Genomic DNA, 25725 nt, shown 5'->3' with positions numbered 1-25725 from the left:
AACTTGTTCAGCTATAAGATTAAAATGTATTTTGAGCTCTAGGCTGTAAAAGAATGCCTTCCCCACTCCTTCTAAACTCTCTTTGGTGAATTTTGATAGCAGATATTATCTAGATGTGGAAATATTGCACAAACAGGGTTCAAAACAGCAGCAGTTGGCATCTAATGGTTTTGCAGCGGCAGTCAATATTTGGTCACTTCCAAACTATAATCAGTATTTGGTGGGAGGGATTCAAACGCATAACAGAAATTTAGGTTTGAACAATTAAAGTGGATTAAAGCATTACTTTATTTATTTGATTTATATCCTGCCCTTCCTCTCAGCAGGAGCCCAGGGCAGCATATATTATGTTACCTTGGTGCAACAAATCTACCTTAAACACACACACACACATAGACTTTTTGCAGTTAGGCAAGTAATAAAGAATGCACTGAAGAATGTGAGCTGAATTAATGATTTCAGGAAGACGTATAACTACTAAGCAAATCAGGATGAATGCAAGATGAATGCAGATTGTCATATAGCGTCCCCATCATCAAATGAGAATGAATCCTCAATAAAGGCTGGACATAATCTAATCTCTGTGTAAGCTTTGTGCAAGCAAATCAGGATGTATGCTCAACAAACAAGTCATCTGGAGGAGCTCTTTGTATCTGGTACGTAGGCAGTCAACATATGAGCTCATCTGCCAGTTCTCGTGTGGTAGCAGTCAGTATCTGATGATTTCCGAGGGCTGACATACAACAACATTTAATGAAGTTTGTACTCTGCTCAGCTAGTGCATTTTACCAGCTGGGAAGCATCCACTTGAATAGATAAACAAAACAAAACAAAACAGTCAGACTTCAAAATGTGATAACATGTTTTGATTCTGAAACTGGAATGCCAAGTTTTCAATGCTTTCATACAGATTTTCTGCCGGGATGTTCCTGTTCAGCTTTCCTTTCCTCCTTGGATTTTTCCAGCAAGTATCTACAGTCTCATAAGCTGGTTCTGTGCTTTGGTTCCTCCCACTGTCCGCCCACAATTCACAGTTGACAGACTCATAGCAGGGTTCAATCTTGGGGGACTGGAACGATGGAGGCTGGTGCCCTGCCTTGCCATCTGATTGCTGATGGACGGCAGCCAACTGGACATTTCCTGGGCTTATCTCCACTTGAGATGTTCTCTCTTCATTGCACCTGTCAGAGTCCTTTTTCTTCTTCTTCCTGTCCTTGCACACCACTGAGTACATTTCTTCTACCTACGAGGGAAATAGATAGAAGAGGAAGAGGAGCAACACGGCATTTGGGTCAGTTGTGTGGCTGCGATCCTATGAAATTCCTTGAGACAAGGCAGCTAGCCTTCTATAATTATGCACACAGAGGGTATCACAGAGGATCTGTTATTTTTTAAAGAGAGTCTGTTATGTCTCATAGGATTTAGATTGTGAAACACAGATTTATTTTTTTAAAAACAACCAGCAAGTATCTATCCCTCAGGGTTATTGGAAAACCATTAGACTTCCTACAAGATTGAAGAGATAAAGTCTGAGGGCTCTACACAGCTAAACATAATATCCCTCTACTGTGCAATGACACCAGGCTGTTTCACACATATAAACCCTGGTGTTGGATCAAGAATACTTATGAGAGGGAAAAGCCACCAATTCTGGCTCTTTATTAGGGATGGGCGCATCTGTCAATTTTAGCTTCTCTTTGTTTCTCCCAATCTTTTAAGTTCAGTTCTCCCGATTTCCATATCAGTTTGTTATTCTTTTAAGTCGTGAAAATTCATTTAGCATTTTAAGTGCAAATTTCTCCTAATGTACTCACGTTTGTGTCTAATTTTGCTTAATATATATATTTTTTGCAAAGTAATGTTTCCTATTGTAATACATTTTTGCATACTATTTTCATTAGTGTATTTTTTTTTAATCCACACTTTACCCAGGCATATGCATTTTTGTACACAGTACTTGGCTGGAGAACTGCACTGCAAAATTCAGAGAAGTGCAAATTTCAGGAGATGACTGTTTTTTGGTCTGTGCGCCATTTTGGAAAATGCAGAGGAGACAGGTCCACCTTCTAATGCAAACTGAATCAAATTTCTCCCCTGTCCCTGTCATGAACCTGTATATGTTCATGAGCTATTAACAATCTCATAAGTAATATCTTGGCTCAAGCAAGGGACTCTGGGAGTTTTAACTGTTAGAAAAGGCAGGCCTCTGATAGAATAATACATCAAGTTTTGGTTTCCAGCTGAAGACGGTTAAGGAGAAGCCTAAACAAGAAACACCTGGCTATCTGTGCTGATTAGCAAGTGCCTAGCACTCAAGGTCATTTTGGCCTGTGAAGTTTGAAACACCGTTGGGAGGGAGGCCAGGAAGGCTTACAAAAGTGAGAAACATCTAGAAGGGGGTTACATCAGCCCATTCCTGATTGGTCAATTAATCTTGGACCGTTAGGATTCTTTTCCTTAAGTATAGGGCTAGAGACCCATAGCCTTTGTTCTCTGCTGCCTTGGTTCCAGAGTTCCATACTTCTCTGCTTTTATGGTTCCATGGTGTTGCCTGTGGGAGGTAACCTATGCAGGGTTCCATTGTTTTGTGGTTAACATCATTCTCTCTTAGGAGGGATGCCACTTCAACCATCTACCTCATGTGTAAGTATTAGGTTAGAAAAGGTTGTTATTTTCATGTTGTGTATCTGAACTCTTTTATTTGACTTAAGCTCCTGTTTTGGGTATAAAGTCTTAAAGGATTACTTGCTGCTATATATTAATGTGCACTTATCTATTTTAATAAAGCTACTTCTATTTGACCTGGTGTGTTCTTTGAGAGAAAGGGTGGTTCTGAATTCAGCACCTTGACCATCTCAGTCACGTAACTACCAAAGAGGGAAAAAGAAGTTAAAAGCTTAATTCCAATTGCGGGGTTTTACCAGAGGTTTCCTGACAAGGAGTGTAGTTTTGGCTCTTGTCTTTTTGAACCTTGGTTTACCTAATTGTCTGGGCTCAGAGTCTCCCCTAGCTCTGAGTGGACCAGTAATAGGGGTGGTGGCAGCCTACCTTCTACCTTGCAGGGTTGGTGTTGGATTGCACAGCCTTGGCAAGGGTGAATTGGTATATTTTGGTTCCAGTCCCATTGCCCTAAGGTTGGGAAGTGGGTCTGACGCATGGTCCTCGCGCCTTGACGGCTGGGATCCATGACAGTCCCTACTTTTTATGGGAAGAGAACGTAGCTTGGTGCAAGATCTCCTGCTCTGCATGCAGAAGGACCCAGGTTCAATCCCCGGCGTCTCCAGGAAGGGCCAGGGAAAAAACATTTGCCTGAAATCCTGGAGAGCAGCTGCCAGTCAGTGTAGACAATACTGAGCTAGAGGGACCAAAACTCTATGTATAAAGCAGCTTCCTATCAGTGGCAGCTGGTGGCTCCGTGTCAGTGAGGCAATGGAATCCACTCCAGGTTTTAGTCTGAACTTTCAAGGCGCTGTCCAAGGTGCTTCAGCACAAGGTTATTGCTTATCTGCTTGTTTTTCAAGGGAGTCCTGCACTTGGGACGCGGTGTGTGTGTATGTTCAATTCCCTGCTAAGCAATGAGTAGCCACGGGCAAAGTCACCATTCTTCATGGTGACCTACCTCACAGGCTTGTTGTAAGGATTAAATGGTATAACTCTTGTGGATACCAACCTGAGTCCACAGAGGAAGGGGCAGAAGATTAAGAGAGAGCATGCTGTTTTCAGGCACAGCTAATTCAGCCTCCGGGTTCTCCTCAAGCCCTCTTTCCTTGGAGTAGTAGAAACCCTACTTCAGGCCTGTGCTTAGAGCCCTGTTGGGGAGCTCTGTGTAACCCTAACCCTGTTTAATGACCCTGATACATTATCAGAAGCTGTACAGAGACTAAATAAGTAATCAAGCTTCAACACAGCCTAGATAGGTATCTTTATTTTGGGAGACAGGACTGATTTTATACCTTTCACGAGTTGCTGGGTGGTGCGAGAGAGGATAATCTGAAATAATAAATCACTGGCAAGGTGTTTACAAAATCTTGACTCCAGCATAGGGAGGGGGGAGAAGTATGGTCACTTCACATTTTAATGTGAGCCTCAACCTACCGAATTTGCACCAAATATGAATATGTCAACCAAAATGCAGTCATCCTTTGAAATTCGCACTTCTACAAATTTTGCAATCCAGTTCTCCAGCCAAAGAATTTGTACAAGAATGTGTATATTAGGGGAAAGTGTGCATGGAAATGCACATATTAGTGAAAATACCACGCAAAAATGCATTATAGTAGGGACAATTGCTTGCAAAAAAGGTATTTATCAGGCAAAATTGCACACAAAAATGTGTATATTAGGTGTAGACCGTATACATTGGATTGTGTATATTAGACAAGACTGAAACAAAAATGTTGACACATTTTCATGAGGACTTTTAATATATATATATAAATTGTAAACTTGGGCAGAAATTGGGTGACGAGAGCAAAAACGTAAGAAGCTTTAGTTGACAGATTTGCCCATCCCAACTTCAACCCTAGTTTAATTGAAAAATAAAAGATAACCCCAGGATTTCTTCTGTTGCACAGAAATAGGAGGTCTCTTGTACCTGCACTGCTTGAGGATTCAAAGGCATGCCTGCTGGACATCCCTCCGGCATCGCTCGACAGGTCCCTGCCGCCGACCCCGCGTGGTGGTCCTTCTTCACCCCTTTCAGAACACGGGCATACTCAGCACCCGCTGCCTGGTCTCCCTTGCCTGTACCAACAACCTCCTCCTCCATGACAGAACTTGGTTCCTTCCTATCTTTTTCCACCCCCGTCACGGATTCGTACAGGATCTCCTGGACTGGGTTTTGGAAGTTCAGGTTTGAGTAAGTCTGCCCAGGGGACAGCAGATCCCCCAAGGGGATTTGGGGCAGCTCCCTCTGGGGGACAATGATGAAACTGCAGCTGGATATAGTGCCATCGTCTTCGCTCAATGGGTAAGGGATATTGATACTGGCTGGTCTTTGATCTAGAGGAGAAGGATGCAAGAACTGTTAAAGGAAGAGACTCTTCATCCCCCGCCCAGCTCCGCTCCCCAGATACCACCCACTGCGGCAACAGTGAAAGTGCTGCACCCTTGCAAAGGGCTGCTTTGTATGTGCATAATCAAAATGTTATGTGCATGCAGTCAAAATAGTTTGGGGATGACTTGTATATTATCTGCAAGATGCAGCTGCATGAAGAGTACTTAGATGATGGAATAAAAGGTGGGGGGCTTAATGAAATCCCAGACCTCACCCCCTAACTTCCCCCATAGCCTTCTATAAGCAGTAGGGAAGGAAACCAGGTTCCTTCTACTCCCCACTCCCCCTCCAAGTAATTCAAGCCCTGGGTAGTAGAACCGTTTCCCTGTGGCTCCTTTCCACACCCCTCCAGCACAGTATGTATGCAATGTATCCAGGAACCACACTGGCAGACCCAGTGATGCAGTTGCTTAACAGGTGATGGAGGCCCAATCAGGATGAAGGGTGACGTTTGAGTGATGAGGAAGTGTCAGAGGTGAGAGACTGACGTGGCTTTCGTTCCTTTGCAGCCCCCCCAATCCAATATCAGTCCACAAAGAATTTTTGTTAGCAGGCACTGTGCCCACCTGTGTCTTGCCGTGGCAGCTGATGTCTATTGGGACTGGCAGGGTGGAAGGCAGGGGAGGCCAACGGTAGGTGGAGCCAGAGCCAAATGGTCAGCAAAACTACCTGGTGAGTTCTACAAAGGCAACACTGAGGCAGAAGAGGAAATGGACAGGCAGTGCCGCCATCTATGCCCTGCAGCTAGACTGTGAGATGCAATACCCTTCATAGACCTATGGACCTTCAGCTGGCAGCTGGGCAGGACAGCTGCTTAGGCCTGGCACTGGTGGACTCTCCTTGGTTGGAGTTATTGAAGTAGGGTCATCTGTCAGGGATGCCTGTAGCGATTTCTTTATTTATCTTACAGATTTATATGCCGTTTTACAGCCAGAGCTGTCAAAGCGGTGTACGATAAAATAAAACGAGATGAAATAGAGATTCTAAAAACACATTCATACCAGTTGCATTGAGAAGGGGTTTGACTACATGACCTCCAAGGTCTCTTCCAAGTTTATGATTCGCCATTGATAGCCTGCCTTCTAGGCTATGATAATGCTAGGGGGATGGGGGATGTCCAGCCTGTTCTGGATGGGGTTGCACTCCCCCTGAAGGAGCAACTTCATAGCTTGGGGGTTCTCCTAGAACCATCTCTGTCACTTGAGGCTCAGGTAGCCTCGGTGGCACAGAGTGCCTTCTACCAACTTCGGTTGGTGGCCCAGCTATGCCCCTATCTGGACAGATATAACCTGGCTGCAGTTGTCCATGCTCTGGTAACCTCCAAATTAGATTACTGCAATGCACTCTACGTGGGGCTACCTTTGAAGACTGTTTGGAAACTGCAGCTTGTGCAAAATGCAGCGGCCAGATTGGTAACAGGGACCAGACGGTCCGAACATATAAAACCAATTCTGGCCCACTTGCATTGGCTGCCTGTATGTTTCCGAGCTCAATTCAAGGTGCTGGTTTTAACCTATAAAGCCTTACACGGCTTGGGTCCACAATACCTGATGGAACGCCTCTCCTGACATGAACCCACCCATACACTACGCTCAACATCCAAGGCTCTCCTCCGGGTGTCTACTCTGAGAGAAGCTGGGAGTCTGGCAACAAGAGAGAGGGCCTTCTCAGTGGTGGCCAGCAAATTATGGAATTATCTTCATGACGAGGTGCATCTGACGCCAACACTGTTATCTTTTCGGTGCCAGGTTAAGACTTTCCTCTTCTCCCAGGCATTTTAGCATGTGTTTTTAAATTGTTTTTAAAAATGTGTTTTTAAATTTGTGTATTTGTTTTTAATGTTTTAATTGTTCTAAACCACCCAGAGAGCTTCGGCTATGGGGCAGTATACAAATGTAATAAATAAATAAATAAATACTAAAATCTCACTGTTGCACAGATAGAGGTCTAGGCCCCCTATGCCACCAATGCCACAGGCTCTCCATGATATCCTTCAAATGCTCCCCAAATGACTTGATTGGAATCTTGAGGTTTGAACTGGACTCCAGAGCCTTTGGGAGATGTGCAACAACTTACTTTTTGCCCTGGAATTAGCCCTGTTGAGCTGGTGCAGGCTGGCAGCCGACAATATCTCTACCTGCAAAACAAGAAGGGAAGATTGGGGGTGGGAAGGCCTCTGCATCCCTAGTGTTGGAGACAGTGTGCATGTTAAGATGAGGCTGAGCCTGGTAGGTGCATTGCAGCCCCTCGCGATTTTGTGGGACATTTGCCGTGATTGCTGGAGGTAACAAAGAAGCAGGAGCAGCCAGTGGCCTGGTTCACATGCAAGGCTAACTGCGGTTTATTAAACAATGGCTTATTAAACCATGGCTTAACGTTATGTGTAAACCCAAGTAAACTATGGTTTATTACCGATGGTTAAAGGTCACAAACCTTGATTGCTAATGTGAACTTGGACCTCCTCCTTTTTTTATGGTTAAAGAGCTGTCACAGCTCAAAAGACAAGTGAACAGTGGCAGAAAATGCAAGCCTTTCTCAAGGCTCAGCTGCTCTATGATGTAATAAACTGAGTTTTAAACGATTGTTTGCCAGATACCTCAGCTTTAGCTGTGGTTTATTAATTATGGTTAATGTTAACCATAGCTAGAGGCTATGGGCTCCTGCTGGGAGGAAGGGCGGTAGATAGATAGATAGATAGATAGATAGATAGATAAGATAGATAAGATAGATAAGATAGATAGATAAGATAGCTAGCTTAGCACAGAGGTGGGAAACTTCTGGACTGCAGGCCAAATTTGGCCCACCAAGCTGTTTTCCCCAAACCACACCTACCTGCCCCACATCTGATGTCAGATGTGATGTCCATCCCCTTAAATATTAGACAGGCACCATCTCTGTTGTCTTTTTAGTGCTTATTGAAGATTTTCCTCTTTCAACAAGCCGTTTAAGTAGAGACCTTATCCCAGTCTGTGTCTGTGCTGGAATCACTTTTTAAGATCTTTTTAAAGTTGTTCTTTAAATATTGTTTTAAAATATGTTTTGTTCTAATATGTTTCAAAGTCTTTTGTTTTTAAGATATTTTAGAGTGTTTTTAGTGTTTTTGTTTGCCACCCTGGGCTCCTTCTGGGAAGAAGGGCAGAATATAAACTTTAATAATAATGATGATAATGTCAGGTGTTGGGCAGATAGAAACACAGAAGGAATCTGCAGCAGGAAAGCAGAACTGAACTCCCTATGTACCATATGATGTGTGGGGAGTTCAATTCTGCTTGGTTTGGGTGCACAAGCTACTTCCCTGTGAGGAACTGGCTAGTGTACCTGAACCCTGCAGAACGTAGGAGTGACCTCCCCATGCGTCAGCTGATGCCTGTCCAGTTCAGTCCTGCTTGGTGACTATCTTCCTCCACTCCCACAGGCCATCTTGGACAGGTCGGCAGGAATGCCACTCAACTGTCAATGTTGGCCCACAGGATGGGGGGGGGAGATAAAAAGCTTACCTGGCAGGCCAAAAAGCTTTACTTCCAAAGTGTGAACCAGCCCTTGCTGGAATTCTTGCTGAAAGTAGCCAAGGCAGGGATGGGCAGCCCTTTGGACTTGCAGGATCTACTTGGGGTTCTAGTAGAAAAACAAATACCCCCCAACAAAGATCCACCAACCAGAGCCAGCTGGAAAATCGTAGCTGAAAGGGGGCAACACCCTGAGAAAAAGGGTGCCTCTGAGCACATCTCAGCCCAGGATTTTACTTGTAGTCCCTGAAGCGAGCTCACAATCTTGCCACAGGGAAAAAACCCACTCCTGGTTCTCTTCCCCCAACCCCCAAGCTATATTCATCTCACTATGTAGGAAGCTGAGTCAGACCATTAATCCAGCTAGCTCAGGCTGGATTACTGTAATACGCTCTGTGTGGGGCTGCCCTTGAGGTTGGTCTGGAAGCTGCAGCTGGTGCAAAATGCGGCGGCGAGACTGCTCACTGGGGCAGGATATCACCAACATGTCACTCCACTACTGAAAGAACTGCACTGGCTGCCCATTTGCTACTAGGCCAAGTTCAAGGTTCTAGTTTTGGTGTACAAAGCCCTATACAGCTTGGAAGCAGGATACCTGTAGTTGTTGTTATGTGCCTTCAAGTCGATTATGACTTATGGCGACCCTATGAATCAGTGACCTCCAAGAGCATCTGTCATGAACCACCCTGTTCAGATCTTGTAAGTTCAGGTCTGTGGCTTCCTTTATGGAATCAGCCCATCTCTTGTTTGGCCTTCCTCTTTTTCTATTCCCTTTTGTTTATACCTGAAAGACTGTCTTATCCTTTATATACCCAGTTGATCACTGCACTCTGCAGGTGAGGGCCTCCTGCAGATACTATCTTATCAGGAGGTCCATTCTGCACAACATAGGAAACGGACCTTTAGTGTGGCGGCATCTACCCTTTGGAATTCTCTCCCCTTAAATTTTAGACAGGCACCATCTCTGTTATCTTTTCAGTGCCTACTGAAGAACTTCCTCTTCCAACAAGCCTTTTAAGTAGAGACCTTACCCCATTCTGCGTCTGTGCTGGAATTGCTTTTTAATATTTTCAGTTAGCAATAATCGCACCTCGGATTAACCTCATTGGCTATGATACTGCCACTGCGCATATGTTTTTAAACCTTTTTTAAAAAAGATATCTTCAAAGCTTTTAAAAAATGTTTTTAAAGATGTTTTGTTTTAATATATTTTAAAGTCTGTTTTTATGATGTTTTAAAGTGTTTTTAGTGCTTTTGTTTGCCACCCTGGAGTCCTGCTGGGAGGAAGGGCAGGGTATAAATAAATAAATAAAGTATTGTCTACACTGACTGGCAGCAGCTCTCCAGAGTTTCAGGCAGGGGACATTTCCCAGTGGGGATGAAACCTGGGACCTTCTACATGCCAAGCAGCTGGGGTTCCAAATGAGTTGTGGCTCTAGCCCAATCAGAAGGTGGGGAGACTTTTGCAGTTGCTATTGGGAGTCAGAATCCTTGCTTATTATGTTGTTGTTGTTTTAAACAATTTATATACAACTTAATGCCAAAATGGGCTTCTAAGTGTTTACAAACTATAAAAACTACTTACACAAACAATGAAATATACGCATCCATAATTAAAATACACCATAAAACAAACCCATGATAACAACACAGCAAATCACCCAGGGATCTACCAGCAGAGGCTGATCCTACCTTCTGCCCACCCCTGGCTCAAGGGATCCATCTAAGGCCATGTTCACACACACACAAACAACTCCTGTTGGAACTATGCAGAACATCACACCAGCTAATGCTCGTTTCTGACCCCATATTTGCCAAATAATGAAGACTGTCTGGGTGGGATGTTCGGGATGTGCTATGTAACCACCAGAGATGATAAATTGAACCTCGGACATCCCATATGGAAACCATTTGCTCTACACTGGGCTACAGTCTCACCTCCCCTCAAGGCCTCATCACACATACTCCATGCATACATCAACTGCACAACCCAGTGTGCTGTTGTGGTTACAGTGTTGGACTAGGACCTGGAAGATCAGGGTTCAAATCCCCACATAGCTATGAAGCTCACAAGGGGATCTTGAGCCAGGCACATTCTCTCACAGGCTAGGGTAGCTGGAGAACCAGGCACCCATGCCACCGGGAACTCCTTGGAGAAACGGTGGAATATAAGTGCAATAATTAATAAAGTGGAGGGGGCAGAAGCAGGTTCTGCAGGCCCCACTTCCCGACATGTATGCATTGAGCAGGGCATGTGCAAAGGAGCATGTAGAGTTGTGCATGCATAGGCACTCTGTGCAATGTAGACCCCTGTGTGACCAGAGATCCCAATCGCATGGAACAACTGCACACATAAAGGGTAATGCACAGGCCCATGTTCTCACACACCCTGCCCAAGGCAAAGATGCCGGGGTGGAGTCTGATCCCACACACATTGTGCACATGTAGCGTGCATGAAGAGGGCTCTGATCATCGGGAAAACCAGGGGAAAATGTAACAAGAAAAAAGGTCTGTACTCACGCCTTCGTCCAGCGTCACACCATCTTGTGGGATTATCCTGTTCTTGTCTTTCCTGAATGGCAGAAAAAGAGGTGGAATGAATCACAGGGGAGTTTAATAATGTCATTGTAGGCTCCTGGGAGCACAGAGGGTCCATATATTTGCGCTGGACTTGATAACCATCTTATCAGAAGACCCACTGCGTGTAACAGAGGAATCGGGCCTTTAGGGTGGTGATACCACCTACTGTTCTGCCCCCACCTCCCATTACTACTACTAGACAGGTGTCGTCTCTATTGTTTTTTGGGGGACGGTTGAAGACCTTCCTTCTCCAGCAAGCCTTTTAAGTGGAGTTTTTTAAAATCTCAGTCAGCATTATGTTTCTACGCTCAGAATTCTCAGATGCTTTAAATGCAGGGGTGAGGAACTCTTTTCAGGCTGAGGGCCACATTTCTCTCTATCCAGCACTGGTTAGGCCTCATCTTGAATACTGCAGCCAGTTCTGGTCTCTGCACTTCAAGGATGCAGACAAACTGGAACAGGTTCAGAGGAGGGCAACAAAGATGATCAGGGGACTGGAAACAAACGAGCAAGAGGCATGCTCAGATTTCCAGGACACATTTTAGGCAGGCAAAAGCACTTTGGGGGTGAAGCAGGGCCAATGAGGAGTGCTGGCCCGGGCAGAGTTCTGAGGGTCAGCCTGAGAGGCTTGGAGGGCCACATTGGGCCGCAGGCCTGAGGCTTTCCACTCCTGCTTTAGCGTTTCCTTCTTGTAAGGAGATCACTCCAATTCCTTGCATAATTTGGGTTGCCCTTTCCAGTACCTTTCCCAGTTCGATGCTGCAGCTGTTGCAAAATAGCTGAGGAGGGGCTGCCAGTTGAACAGGGCCCCTCAGCCTGAGACACTCATTTCTGCCCTGACTGATCATTTCTGTTGTTGGTGATTCACTTCCTTCCTGTTACAACTTCTAACTTAACAGAGCGTTGTGGGGCAGAGTGCTGTTGCATAAGTTAATGTTTGCTTCCCCTTTGTCTTCTTTAATAACTAACAGAATCATAGAACCATAGAACAGTAGAGTTGGGAGGGGCCTATAAGGCCATCGAGTCCAACCCCCTGCTCAATGCAGGAATCCAAATCAAAGTATTCCCGACAGATGGCTGTCCAGCTGCCTCTTGAAGGCCTCCAGTGTTGGAGAGCACACCACCTCTCTAGGTAATTGGTTCCATTGTCGTATGGCTCTAACAGTTAGGAGGTTTTTCCTGATGTCCAGTCAAAATCTGGCTTCCTGCAACTTGAGCCCATTAATAGTTACCATTCAACGCACCACGCATTCCATGCCTTAAAAAAAGGAACCATTAAGAATTTCAACTGATAAGAGCTGCCTCTGCCTTCTCCTAGTGCCAGCAGTTGGGAGTATTACATAGGAGCAGAGATATCTGAGCTGGCAGGCCATTGGTCTGTCTAGCCCAGTACCGTCTACACTGACTGGCAGTGGCTCTCCAGGGTTTTAGAGAGGGGCCTCTCCCAACCTTCCCTGGAGATGTGATTGGGGACTGAACCTGGAACCTTCTGCATGCAAGGCAAATACCCTATCTCTGAGCAGCAGCCCTTCCCCAAATACCTATGCCAGTGGTTCTCAACCTTCATGAGTACGGGACCCCCTTTGTAAGCTCAAAAAATTTCGTGACACCCCACCCACACTAATTGTAAGTTTTGTCTCTGTTAATTGAAAAAAATGATACATGGCAAAATCACACCTCCAAATATCCCTTTCCATTAAAAGCTCCCTGCAGACAGGGAGGTGTTGCTTTCTTTTCTTAATGCAGAGGTCCAATCAAACTGGGATCCCCACTGCCCCGACAGTCTGGAGATGTACAGTCTCGTCTCCCAACACTGATGGGTGACAGTGTTGCACTAAGATCCAAGTTCAAATCCCCACCCAGTCAGGAAGCCCACTGGGTGACTTGGACCAGACACAGTCTCTCAGCCTGAGCTATCTCACAGGGTTGGTGTAAGGATAAAATGGAAAGGGGGGATTCACGTGCACCACCTTGAGCAACTTGGAGGAAAGTTGAGATATAAATGCAATAATAATTATATAAATAAATACATTTCAGCTGCAGTGTGTGGATCCCCGCCTCAGCCAACCTGCTGAGCTTTTTTAAAATCAGCATCAGCATCATCAAGAAGCAGCGGTGGGGATGCTGGATTGTGAAGACAAAAGGGTGGATAGATTGAGGAGGGGGGTTAGTGCTCTTAGGCCTTGGGATGATCTTCAGAACTGATTACTTGCTTAGTGTGCACTTGGGGAATGAGAGTGGAGCAGATCAGCGCACGCAAACACACCTGCCCCTCCTGCAAGCATCTGTGGGCGTGCATGCATTTGGGCAACTGCTGCAGCATCTTGGCAAGAAAGGTTGGGGGGCTGGAATGTAGGTGGAAGAAAGGGGGGACACTGGCACACCCACTTAGCCTCAGAGATGGGGGGTGAGCAAGCCCTGAGCTTCCTCACTGCTCCATGGTTCCATCTGGGCCAAAGACAAGATCTGGGCAGCCTGGCAAATAAGAATAATTTTTAGAAGGAGAGGGCAGTGAATCAGGAGCCAAGAAAGGCAGACAGGCCGGCTGCCCGGAAGGAAGTGGGAAAGCAGCCTTTGCTTGTGGCCTTGCTTCTTTTTGCTTCACAAAAAGCCTTCTCTTGTTCTGAGTAAGGGCAGCAGCAGCAGCGGCAGTGTGAGGAGACAGGTGCTGGGACAGTGATCCCCTCTTCTTCCTGGTAGCACCTCTCTCAGCCTCCTTGGGCATCTGCCATGCGTGATATAGGCAGATGCCTGCCCTTGGCGTGCCTGAAAGACACTCTGGGCTTCAGCAAAGTCCCCCCTTCTTGTTTGGAGCAAGGGGGAGGTGTCATCTGCAGCGCCATTGGGGAGCAGATAACGTCCAGGGAGTGAGGACTTTTATAAATAAATAAATAAATAAATAAATAAATAAATAAATAAATAAATGATTCATTTCTTTACTGTTCATGGCCCTCTTTGGATTACTTTGTGGCCCCTAGGTTGGGAACCACTGACCTACACAGTAGGGCCCTGCTTCTCGGCGCCCCGCTTTTTGGCATTCCGCTAATACGGCGCCAGCGGGGTGATCAGCTGGAGGGGGGGGTGGAGCTCCCCGCACTCCAGCTGATTGTGCCGGAGGAGGGGAAGATCAGCTGTAGCATGCTATAGCTAATCCTCTCCTCTTCTGGCACAATCAGACTCTCCCTCTTGAGCTGATCGCGCCTGAGGAGGGGAAGATCTGATCTCCTCCTCTGGTGCGATCAGCAGGTTAGGTTCCAGACCCGCGTGCTACAGCTGATCTGCTTTTTGGCGGTTTTCGCTTTCTAGCGGGGGTCTGGAACCTAACCTGCCGTATGAGTGGGGCCCTAACTGTACATTCTGTAGTACATTTACCTATATATTCTTGGATTGTTGGTGCTTGCAAAGCACTGTGAAGGGGGGTCTGCACAGGTCTTGGCAGGGGCAAATCGCCTTTTGGCCCAGCCATGCCTTTACCTGTCCCAATGTGATGTCACATATGGGATCCAGGGAATGCCAACAAAAACAGTTTGTGTGTTCATCTGTGGTTTGGAACAGATTTCGGTCAAGCAAATACAACTGGTATTTGTTCACTTTTTTATTTTTTAATTAAATTTATATCCCACCCTACCTCCCAGAAGTAGACTAGGGTGGCAAACAAAAATACTAAAAGCACTTTAAATCATCTTATAAACAAAAGACTTTAAAACACTGAAAACATCTTAAAAACATCTTTTAAAAATATGTTTAGGTGTGCAAATGAGATGTAACTAATAACTTTTTTCCATTGTTTTGATGTTTCCTTTGCACTGACATGAATGTAAGTTATGTAACTTACATAAATAGTTTGGTATGTTATGTAACTTATGTTAAATAGCAGACAGCTAAACAAACAACACAGTTATTTGGTAGAAACCAAACTGTAGCAGAATGGAAACAGTGCCAATAGTGGCAAACACAGGTTAGAACATGTTACATCCCTAGCAGGAAGTTATTTGGTGAAAAGGTTTCTTGAAAGTTTGGACTAAAACCCGAAGCGAATTCCACTGCCCAAGGACATGGAACCACTAGCCGCACTTACCTTTTGCAAAGCACACACAGGGCCAAGAGACAAGTGGTTATGCCAACTAGGGACACGGCAGCAAAGGAAAGGAAGAAGCCTCCAGCTACGCCTTCTTCCAAGGTTGGAGCCATAAATGGGTTTCCCTTGCAAGACACACTTTGCAAAGGATGCTGTGGAGGAAAGGAAGCACAAAAACCAGTCAGATTCCAAGGATGGGGTTCGCCTTCACAGCACAGAAGATGGGTGCTAATTCTTTAATTCCTAAGATTTATAACCTGTCCTTCAAACACAACAGGACAATTACAAAGAACTGTTAAAAATGCCATAAAACATACACACAAAATAAGGTAAGAAGAGTTGGTCTCAAAAAGGAGCATGAAAATAATATTAAAATAATCAGAATAAAACAGACACAAATTTAAAAGGCTGGAGTGGGGAGGTCTTTGCCTGGTCATGGCACCAGAAAGATATCAGAGCTGGTGTTAAATGAGTCTCTCTGGGAACAGTATTCCAAAGCTAGGACACCACCACCGAAAAGACCCTTTCCCTCGTCACCACCTGCCACTCCTCAGATAGTGGGGGAATGCAGAGAAGGGCCTCTGATGATGGTCTCGGTGCAGGGAGGCACCCATCTTTAAAGAGCTTTAAAGATCACAACCAGCATTTTGAACTGGAGCCACTCATTTTGCGGCCATTCCACAAGGGTGAGAAATCTTTCTCAGCTTGAAGCTGGACAACATTCGCTTCTGGGCAACCTTCGAAGGGCCGCAGACCAGTTGCAGAGGCCAGAGGCAAAAGAGAGCAGAGAAACAAACGTAACTGTTGCCTTTGCAAAGTATAATAATTTCTACACATGCACACACACCCTCTATACTCCATTCAAACACGCAGGAGGCATGATCAGAGTTCAAAGATGCATTCCAAGTCTAATGTATGCAACAATAAATCTGACATGCTGGTGCCAGTGCTGCTGAGAAATGGGTACATATATTCACATGTGGTGGGATTAGGGTTGCCTGAGGCTGATCCTGTATCTTTAGGAGACGAGAAAGTCAGCCAAGTGGAGGTGTTCTTGCAACCCTGTAATGGGAAAAACCACAAAGTGGAATTCTCCCTTCCCCCAGCACAACTTTTAAAGATGCAGAAGACCTCTTGGTTGCCCAGCCTCCAACAGGTCTTCTGTATCTTTAAAAGTTGTGCAGAGTGAAGGGAGAATTCCACCTTGTGGTTTTTCCCATTACAGGGTTGCAAGAACACCTCCACTTGGCTGACTTTCTCTTCTCCTAAAGATACAGGATCAATCTCAGGCCCTGAGCCTGGCAACCCTAGGTGGGATATGTGAAGTGATTTGAAGCTTTTGCAGGGGGAAAGTTTTCTCAGTAGTACTATAGTCAGGCACGGCATAGAACCACACCTACACTTGCATTATTAACTTTTTAAAATTATGTAAATAAGGATGTACCACACAAAAAAGATGCTGTCTCTGCTCCTAGAGGCAGCTAGGCAGGTTATAGCTTGCAACTGGAAAGAGGAAAGTGGAGGCACATTCCAGGAATAGAAAAGTCTGGCAATATGCCGATGAAACAATTGCAGGCAGCATGATGTTTGAATGGGAAGGATGATTTCATAGCACAATGGTATGACTTTATTACATGGTCCACCAAAGATGTTGATACCACTTCAGCACCTGCCGTGCTGGGGATCTCATGGAGAGACAAAGTGGGTTGAAAATGCAACCTACACTGGTCATTCTGCTCTGGTCCCCGTCCCCCCCCCGTATACTTTAAGTTAAGAAATATGAAACAAAGTTATGTACACCTTACTTACTGGACTGTATATTCTATGAACTCTTCTGGTTCTTACTATTATTGTTGTATTTGAAAAATGGGGGGAAAGGTTTTTAAAAAGACGCAGTCCAGGCAAGCAAAAATATGTGAGGTGTGAAGCAAGTTCCAGTGAGGGGAGCTCCTGGGGACAGTTCAGAGGGTTAAATAGAGGGGTCTGCAGGGCCAGATTCAGCCTCCTAGCCTTAGGATCCCTACCTCATCTTTATTATTTATTTAATTATTAAATTTATATCCCGCCCTTCCTCTCAAAGGAGACCAGGGAGGCAAACACACAAACGATAAAACAGTAAAATTCAATGTCTTTGAATTGGTCAGCTAGACTTGAAAGTGATGTTTTTTAAAAAAATAAATAAAGATGGCCCTCACAGTCAAATGCCAGAATCCACATTTGAAATGTCTTTTAAACAAGCTAGCTGAGTGGTGCATCATAATCATCATCAGCCCACCAGCGGAGGCTGAAACGCTCCTTCTTGCAGACTCCTGAATAAGGGTGCAAAATGCCGTCGCCCCTATGCACCACTTGCAGGCACTTGGGTTGGCGCGATGGATTTCCTGTGCCTCTGAGCAACGGAGGCTGCAAACCTAAGAAAGCTGTTGCTGCGTGTTCAAACTGCCAACCACCACTGTGCTGTGGTCTGTGCTACGACTCATGTTGCAAACGGGGATGAGCTGCTCTGTGGCACGTGCTCAAAAGTCAAACCACAGAGAAGGCAGAGCACGGCATCCATCTAGCGGGACTCTTGACATCAGTATCACCTAGCAACAACTGTGGGGTAAGCACATCAGAAAAGCCCTGCCAGAGCACGCACCTAGCCAAAACACTCAAGGTATGAAGCAAAGCCAGTCAAGGGTGTTGCCTGGGGAGAGTTCTGTGGGCCAGGTAGAGAGGCCTGGAGGGGTGCGTTTGGCCACCAGGCCTGAGATTCCCCACTCCTGTTCTATAATCTATTACCAACGGTTCACAATAAAATGTGGGAGGGTGTCACAGGATGCCTTAGTGAACGTGCATGCACATTTGCATCCAGTGCAATAGATGTGGATGCAAGATGTGAATACATGGACACAGACATGTCAGAGATACGACTTCTAGAGACTGGGGAGGGCCTGAGTCATGAAGAATGACTGCAGCAGCAGCGTTTACTGTCAAGGCATCACCCCAAAAGCAAAAATGGGGACAATGTTAAGAAAATAAGAACTGCTCTGCCTGTGAAACAGCAGCACCAATGCAAACAAACCAACTACAGGCCAGGCAGGAACTCTTAATCACTGCTAAAGCTCAAGCAAACAGGATGGATTTAGTGACGTCACCAGGTGACTTTGCTTGGAGAGGGACTTTCCTATCACTTGAGATTTAGGGGTCGAAGGTCAAGTACTAACAAGCCATGGAGTTGTGCTCTCAGATAATGTACTGTTGCACGCCACCCCAATCTCCAAGCGGTGACAGATCTCCAGGGGTTCCTGCGCTTACCCAGGGTTTTATTTCCTTGGAAAGAAGGTCAGAGGAGACTGTGGTGTCTTTATGAAAAATGGTTTATTTATTTACATACATTCTAACCTGAGCTAAAGATGGAGGGATTCAAGGCATCAGCAGTCCAATATCTTGCTTTTCCATCAGGCTTACAGGAGGCACCCTAAAGCCATGGTGCCGGGAGCCAGCGGCGTCACTAGCAGGAGTGCAGGGGGGTGCGGACCTCCAGCGCGCACCCTCCCAGGGACATGGACAGGGATGGCGTGCACTGGACCGGGTGCCGGGGGGCCCTTGACAAGCCCCCAAATCTTGTGCTGAGCGCATGCATCACACATGCACGCAAGGCCAGCCACCCCCATCTATGCCCCTGGGAGGGCGCATGCCGGAGGGGCACCCGGCTGGAGAAGCAGGCCTGGTAACGCCGGCGTGCCTCCCTTGCCCCGCCGACGCTGCTCCCGGTCTCGCCCGCCCGCCTGCGTGCCTCCGAGGATGACCCGGAGCACTTCTCGGCTCCTTTGCCAGGCAACGGCACGGGGCAGTTCTGGGTGTCACCCCCCCTCATGGTGTCACCCGGGTGCGATCCGCACGCCCCGCACCCCGGTAGTGACGCCCCTGCTGAGAGCCAGCCTCTCCGATTGTCTCCGCTCCCAGCCTTTCCTTAGACTCAAAAACACAAGCTTCTCTTTCCCGGGGGGGGGGGCTCTCCTGAAGAGTTTCAATAACAATAGGATCTCCCTGGCCCATTTGGCACTTGGCAGACCCATTAGCCCACCTGGACACTCTGTTAGATTAACAAAAGAGACTAATCTGACCAGTGGAGCAGAGCCCACCTCCAGGTGCAGGGTTCCAAATCAGAGGCTGGAAGGGGTCCCATAGAAATCATCCATCTCAACCCACAAACACAGAACAGTACATTAAGCAAATATGCTGCAACCAGCTGCTTTAGCTTCTGCTAGAGGTAAGCAGTTGTTTAGGCCATTGGTTTTAAAATCATACAATGTTTGCAAGTAAAATATAAAATGTATACTTTACATTGTTTTCATTAAATACACCTTATGTATATCTTATATTACTTTGTGTGAACTGGTTAGAGTTTTTGATTATTAAGCGGTATATAAATCCTGTTAAATAAAAATAAACAAACAGTTATTTCAACTGGAGACCATTTATCACTAAAGCAATAATACACTATGCTCTCCAAAGAGTTTTCAATTTTTGCACTTCACAAGAGGAGAAAGAAAGAAAGAAAGAAAGAAAGAAAGAAAGAAAGAAAGAAAGAAAGAAAGAAAGAAAGAAAGAAAGAAAGAAAGAAATGGTTGCATTGTCATCTATGTGCCTATAACTGTTTGCACAAGAGAAATTCAAACATTTTTGTTCTTGGACTGGCCAATGAGCCAGGAAGATGTGCTTGTGTCCAACCTCGTCAGTAATCGGGGAAATCAATAAGGGTTAAGCTAAATCTTCAATCACAAGCTCCCTGCAAAGACACTGCCTCAAATTGAATGGATGAATTTTCCTTGTAGTGGCCATCCAGGTCAGCAGAGGGCACCTGTTCAAGCCTGAGAAGAGGTAAGTAGACCCCTCCCAAATGGAAATTTTGTGAGATGATGCTGACATTATTCATTATTATTGTTATTTCAACATATCATCCGCCCTTCACCATCAGGTCCCAGGGTGGGTTACAGCGCTTTAAAATTCAATATTAAAAACAGTTAAAACAAATTACAGTCACAGGAAGAGGGTACGTCCTGGAAAAAAACCATATTGGGTGTCAAAGGGCAGGGTAAAAAGGTACATCTCCAGCATGCAACAGAAACCACACAATTAAAGTGCCAGGGACTTCCACAGCGTAGAGGCCACCACAGAGAATGCCCACGTTCAGGCCCCCTCCACCCCAAACTTCTGAAGGCAGTGGAACGACCAAGAGGGACCCGTTTGCTGATCTCAACACTGGTGTGTGTGTGGCTGTAGCGAAGGAGGCAGTCTTTCAGATATTTGGGGCCTAAGCTGTTTAGGGCAGTGGTTCCCAACCTGGCGGCCATGATGCCCAGGGGGGCCATGAAGTAATCCAGAGGGGGCTGCGAACAGTAAAGAAATGAATGAATTATTTATTTATTTATAAAAGTCCTCACTCCCTGGACGTTATCTGCTCCCCACTGCTGCTGGAGATGACACCTCCCCCTTGCTCCAAACTAGAAGGGGGGACTTTGCTGAAGCCCAGAGTGTCTTTCAGGCATGCCAAGGGCAGGCATCTGCCTATATCACGCATGGCAGATGCCCAAGGAGGCTGAGAGAGGTGCTACCAAGAAGAAGAGAGGATCACTGTCCCAACGCCCGTCTCTTTGCACTGCCACTGCAGATGACGCCCGTACTCAGAACAAGAGAAGGCTTTTTGTGAAGCAAAAAGAAGCAAGGCCGCAAGCAAAGGCTGCTTTCCCCCTTCTGTCCGGGCAGCCGGCCTGTCTGCCTTTCTTGGCTTCTGATTCACTGCCATCTCCTTTTAAAAATTATTCTTATTTGCCAGGCCGCCCAGATCTTGTCTTTGGCCCAGATGGAACCATGGAGCAGTGAGGAAGCTCAGGGCTTGCTCACCCCCCATCTCTGAGGCTAAGTGGGTGTGCCAGTGTCCCCCCTTTCTTCCACCTACATTCCAGCCCCCCAACCTTTCTTGCCAAGATGCTGCAGCAGTTGAGGGTTTCCCCCTCCCACGTGCCCAAATGCATGCACGCCCACAGATGCTTGCAGGAGGGGCAGGTGTGTTTGCGTGCGCTGATCTGCTCCACTCTCATTCCCCAAGTGCACACTAAGCAAGTAATCAGTTCTGAAGATCATCCCAAGGCCTAAGAGCACTAACCCCCCTCCTCAATCTATCCACCCTTTTGTCTTCACAATCCAGCATCCCCACCGCTACCATATTGCTGCTTCTTGATGATGCTGATGCTGATTTTAAAAAAGCTCAGCAGGTTGGCTGAGGCGAGGATCCACACACTGCAGCTGAAATGTATTTAATTAATTTATTATTATTGCATTTATATCTCAACTTTCCTCCAAGTTGCTCAAGGTGGTGCACATGATCCCCCCTTTCCATTTTATCATTTGACCAACCCTGTGAGATAGCTCAGGCTGAGAGACCATGTCTGGTCCAAGTCACCCAGTGGGCTTCATGGCTGGGTGGGGATTTGAACCTGGATCTTAGTCCTACACTGTCACCCACTGGTGTTGGGAGATAGCACGACTGTACATCTTCAGTCTGTCAGGGCAGAGGGGGATCCCAATTGATTGAACCTTTGCATTAAGAAAAGAAAGCAACTGCAAGGAGCTTTTAATGGAAAGGGATAGTTGGAGATGTGATTTTGCCACACACCACTTTTTTCAATTAACAGAGACTAAAATTACAATTAGCGTGGGGGGTCACAATTTCTTTTGAGCTTACAGAGGGGGTCTAAATGGAACCCCAGCCAGTAGTCTGGCTGCCGCATCTTGGACCAGTTGATGTTTCCGAGTCGTCTTCAAGGGCGCCCCCATGTAGAATGCATTGCAATAATTCAATCTGGATCTAATACAGCTGTCTGTTTCCTAATATACACATCATTATAAGTAATATTATAAGATGGAGTTGCTAAAAGGTACACAGTTTAGGGGTGCTCTTGGAACCATCTTTGCCCATGGAGGCCCTGGTAGCCTTTATGGCGAAGAGTGCCTATCACCTGTTTTGTCTGGTGCATTCACGGCATCCCTTTCTGGACAGGAATAGCTTGGCCACTGTGACTCAAGTGCTGATAAGATCATGCTTAGATTACTGTAATGTGGTCTCTGGAGGTGGGGGGGGGTTCCCTTATGGCTGGTCCAGAGACTGCAGCAGGCAAGGAATTGGTGGCCCAGATTGTGAGTGGTGATCTTTACCAGGCACATATCACACCAGTGCTAAAGGATCTGCACTGGCTGTCTATTACGCACGAAACCACTTTGAAGGTCTTATTACTTACACATAAAGCAGTAAATAATTCTGAACCAGGTTACCTAAAAGACCAGCTTTCCCTCCATTGCCTGATAATGACATTAAGATCGACAAATGGAACCTGATTAGTCTTGACACAGCCTGATGATTATCGACTTGTGGTGACGCAGAGGTGGGGTTGCCACGGGTGGCACTGGTGTTATGGCAAGCACTCTCTGCTGAAATACAAGAGGCCCCTGCCTATTCTGGCATCCTGAAAATTTGGAAGCCTTACCTCTACACAAGCATCCCCTTTGATCTCACAACCAGCTTCTCCTGTTTTAATTGCTGTGCTTTTAAATGGGATTATATTAATGCATGTTTTAATTGTGGATGTTGATATTTTAATGTTTGTATAACTGGTTTTTATACTTCATAAACTGCTGAGAAGCCTCTTTTTCACATTAAGCAATATAGTAAGCTGACTATTTTAATAAGCTGCGCCTTCACTGTTGTGGGCCAAGCCTGTGGAACTCCCTCCCACCTGAGATTAGACCGGCACGCTCTTTGCTGCACTTCAGGCACAGGTGAGACTTTCTAACTTTGGCAGGCATCTTTTTTTTTAAGTAGTGTTTGGATTTATGTTTGATTTTTATGATGAATGTTGATTGATTTATTCTCTGTGTGGTCTAATTTTATGTATGCTGCTTAGAAATGCTAATAATTAAAGGGGCATATAAAGGCCATAAATATTTTAAATATGTTGTTAGCAGCTTGAAATAGTGAGATTTCTTTTAAAAAATCCAGTGAATAAAAAAATGCAGATGTAGACCTGGCATCACCAGTAAGCATGCTGAGATTGGACCAAGATGAAGGCAGTGTGAAAATTGGAGGGAGAAATATCAATAATTTAAGATATGCAGCCAATATCATATTACTAGCAGAAACCAGATATGATTTGAAATGAATGCTGATGAAAGTTAAAGAGGAAAGCACAAAAGCAGGACTACAGCTGAATGTCAAGAAGACTAAATGACAAAAGATTTCTGTAACTTTAAAGTTGACAATGAGGACATTGAGCTTGTCAAGGATTATCAGTACCTCGGCACAGTCGTTAACCAAAATGGAGACAACAGTCAAGAAAACAGAAGGCTAGCACTGGGGAGGACAGCTATGAGAGAACTAGAAAAGATCCTCAAATGCAAAGAAGTATCACTGAACACTACAGTCAGGATCATTCAGACCATGGTATTCCCAATCTCTATTATGGATGTGAAAGTTGGACAGTGAAAAAAGTGAATAAGAGAAAAATCAACTCATTTGAAATGTGGTGTTGGAGGAGAGCTTTGTGCATACCATGGATTGTGAAAAAGACAAATAAATGGGGATTAGAACAAACTAAACCAGAACTATCACTAGAAGCTAAACTGATGAAACTGAGGTTATCATACTTTGGACACATAATGAGAAGACCTGATTCACTAGAAGAGACAATAATGCTGGGGAAAACAAGGGAGTAGGAAAAGAAGGCCAAACAAGAGATGGATTGATTCCATAAAGGAAGCCACAGACCTGAACGTACAAGATCTGAGCAGGGTGGTTCATGACAGATGCTCTTGGAGGTCGCTGATTCATAGGGTCGCCATAAGTCGTAATTGACTTGAGGGCATATAACAACAACAATTATGCTGAAAAACTGGAGCCAGTAGCAGCCTTTGGCACCAGCATGATTCTTTCACCCACTCATCGCCTTCTAACAGGCGAATTTGGTGCTGCTGTCCCTGATAGAGACACCAGCCAAAACAGACTGGACAATCCAACTCCATCCCTATTTATTCTTAGGAAGTCCCTGTGCCCTACTCTGTAGATGACAGCCCTCCATTTAAATGGCTGTCTGTTCCAAATTAGATGTAAAGAAATGTTTATTTACATTGATATCCCAGTTTTTTCTCTCCAAGAAGCTCAGCGTGACATGCATGGTTCTCCCCCTCATTTTATCCTCACAACAACCCCGTGAGGACTTGATAGATCTGTCATCTGAAACCAGCAGGGCTCTGCTTAGTCTTAAAGAGATCCTTAGGAATGAGAACCCTTAGAAAACTGCACGTTCAGAAGTTTCTTAGGAAGTGAATAATGGTGGTTCCCTCACTCTAAAGCAGCCTTTGCCAACCTGGTGCCCTCCAGATGTTTTGGGTTGCAGTGCTCATCATCCCCACCCCCACAGCTGGGGACGATGGGCACTGCAGCCCAAGACTGAAGGGCACCACATTGGCAAAGGCTGCTCTAAAGGGCAGTGGAAGCTGGTGGCTCCAATGTTAGCAGGGCAGTGAATCCGCTCCAGGTTTTGGTCCCAACTTTCAAGGATCTGTCCAAGGTGCTTAGCAGTGGATTCACTGCTCCATCGACATCAGAGCCATCAGCCTCCACTGCTAAAGGGTTATTACTCATGAGGACATTGGTGATGGCACTATTGAAATGGTTTAGCATTAACCACTGTAGGTCCTGTTTACAAAACAGGTTGCTAATGCTGAAAACACCCTCCCCCAACCCACTGGCTGGTCCCCAACTTGCCCAGTGATTTATCTCTGGCTGGCAATTACAGCAGCACTTCAGGCGTGCCCCTATATGCAGCATGTCCCTATATGAGTTTCCTTGGCAAGAAATCCCACTTAAATCCACTGGGATTTTTCTCCCAAGCAAGTGTGCCTAGGATTGCAATCAAGTTAGCCTAGGATAGCCAAGTTTTAGAGCTGTGACAACCATTAACAGTTCAGCAGGTCACTCATGAAGATTACTTACTTTAATAGTTCAGGAGCTGCGGACAACAGAACAAAGAAAATTCCTCCTCAGTCTGCCCCGAGGAATGGGATCTCTTGCTCATTCGGCTTGGACTTTATATTTTTTTCTGAAGATCAGGTCCCATCTCAGCTGCCTTTGATGGTTGCAAGGCAGGTCTTTTGCGCACCAGCTTTTCTTATGAGGGTGCGGGTGCCTCTCAACTGCAGGAACATGCAGTCTCAATGGTTTCCTGCCAACATCATCCAATTGCATGTTGCTTTTCAAAATCAAAAACTGAAAAGCAAAAGTACTCTGCAGGTAGATGGGGACAGATGTGCACTCCACTCCCCCCTTGTGGAACATCTCAGCAGGGCTTCATCCCCTTGGAGGGCAGTTTTATCAAGAAGTCATTAGCCATGATAGCTAAGTAGAACTTCCATGTGCAGCAGCAGCGTGCCTCCACTGCTATGGAGGAGAGCTAGCGCCTTCCCAC

At 45.7% G+C, this 25725-nt stretch overlaps 1 protein-coding gene and 1 non-coding gene across 2 annotated transcripts; both read right to left on the bottom strand.

Moving 5' to 3' along the window:
• Window positions 1–305: 305 nt before the first annotated feature.
• LOC133386551 (uncharacterized) lies at window positions 306–25433 on the bottom strand. Its single transcript, XM_061630225.1, has 6 exons — window positions 25254–25433; window positions 15221–15372; window positions 11083–11134; window positions 7133–7193; window positions 4595–5001; window positions 306–1243 (listed from the first exon to the last, which is right to left on the bottom strand). Exons 2-6 carry the CDS (start codon window positions 15331–15333, stop codon window positions 839–841), a joined length of 1038 nt encoding a protein of 345 aa, XP_061486209.1. The 5' UTR covers window positions 15334–15372; window positions 25254–25433; the 3' UTR covers window positions 306–838.
• LOC133388198 (U4 spliceosomal RNA) lies at window positions 9617–9697 on the bottom strand. Its single transcript, XR_009763681.1, has one exon. It is a non-coding gene; the product is annotated as a U4 spliceosomal RNA (small nuclear RNA).
• Window positions 25434–25725: the final 292 nt, after the last annotated feature.

This window comes from Rhineura floridana, chromosome 6 (genome assembly GCF_030035675.1).
Source record: "Rhineura floridana isolate rRhiFlo1 chromosome 6, rRhiFlo1.hap2, whole genome shotgun sequence".
In the NCBI taxonomy this organism is placed as follows: domain Eukaryota; kingdom Metazoa; phylum Chordata; class Lepidosauria; order Squamata; family Rhineuridae; genus Rhineura; species Rhineura floridana.
Note: the sequence above shows the minus strand (reverse complement) of the source record. Positions and strands in the feature narration are given on the sequence as shown.

Bases quoted from the DNA above. Each gene is read 5' to 3' on its own strand.
- LOC133386551 (XM_061630225.1), bottom strand. From the start codon at position 15,333: ATGGCTCCAACCTTGGAAGAAGGCGTAGCTGGAGGCTTCTTCCTTTCC. The intron at 11,135-15,220 runs GTAAGTGCGGCT...TCTGCCATTCAG, and splicing joins CTGTGTGTGCTTTGCAAAAG to GAAAGACAAGAACAGGATAA. The intron at 7,194-11,082 runs GTGAGTACAGAC...CTTGTTTTGCAG, and splicing joins GTGTGACGCTGGACGAAGGC to GTAGAGATATTGTCGGCTGC.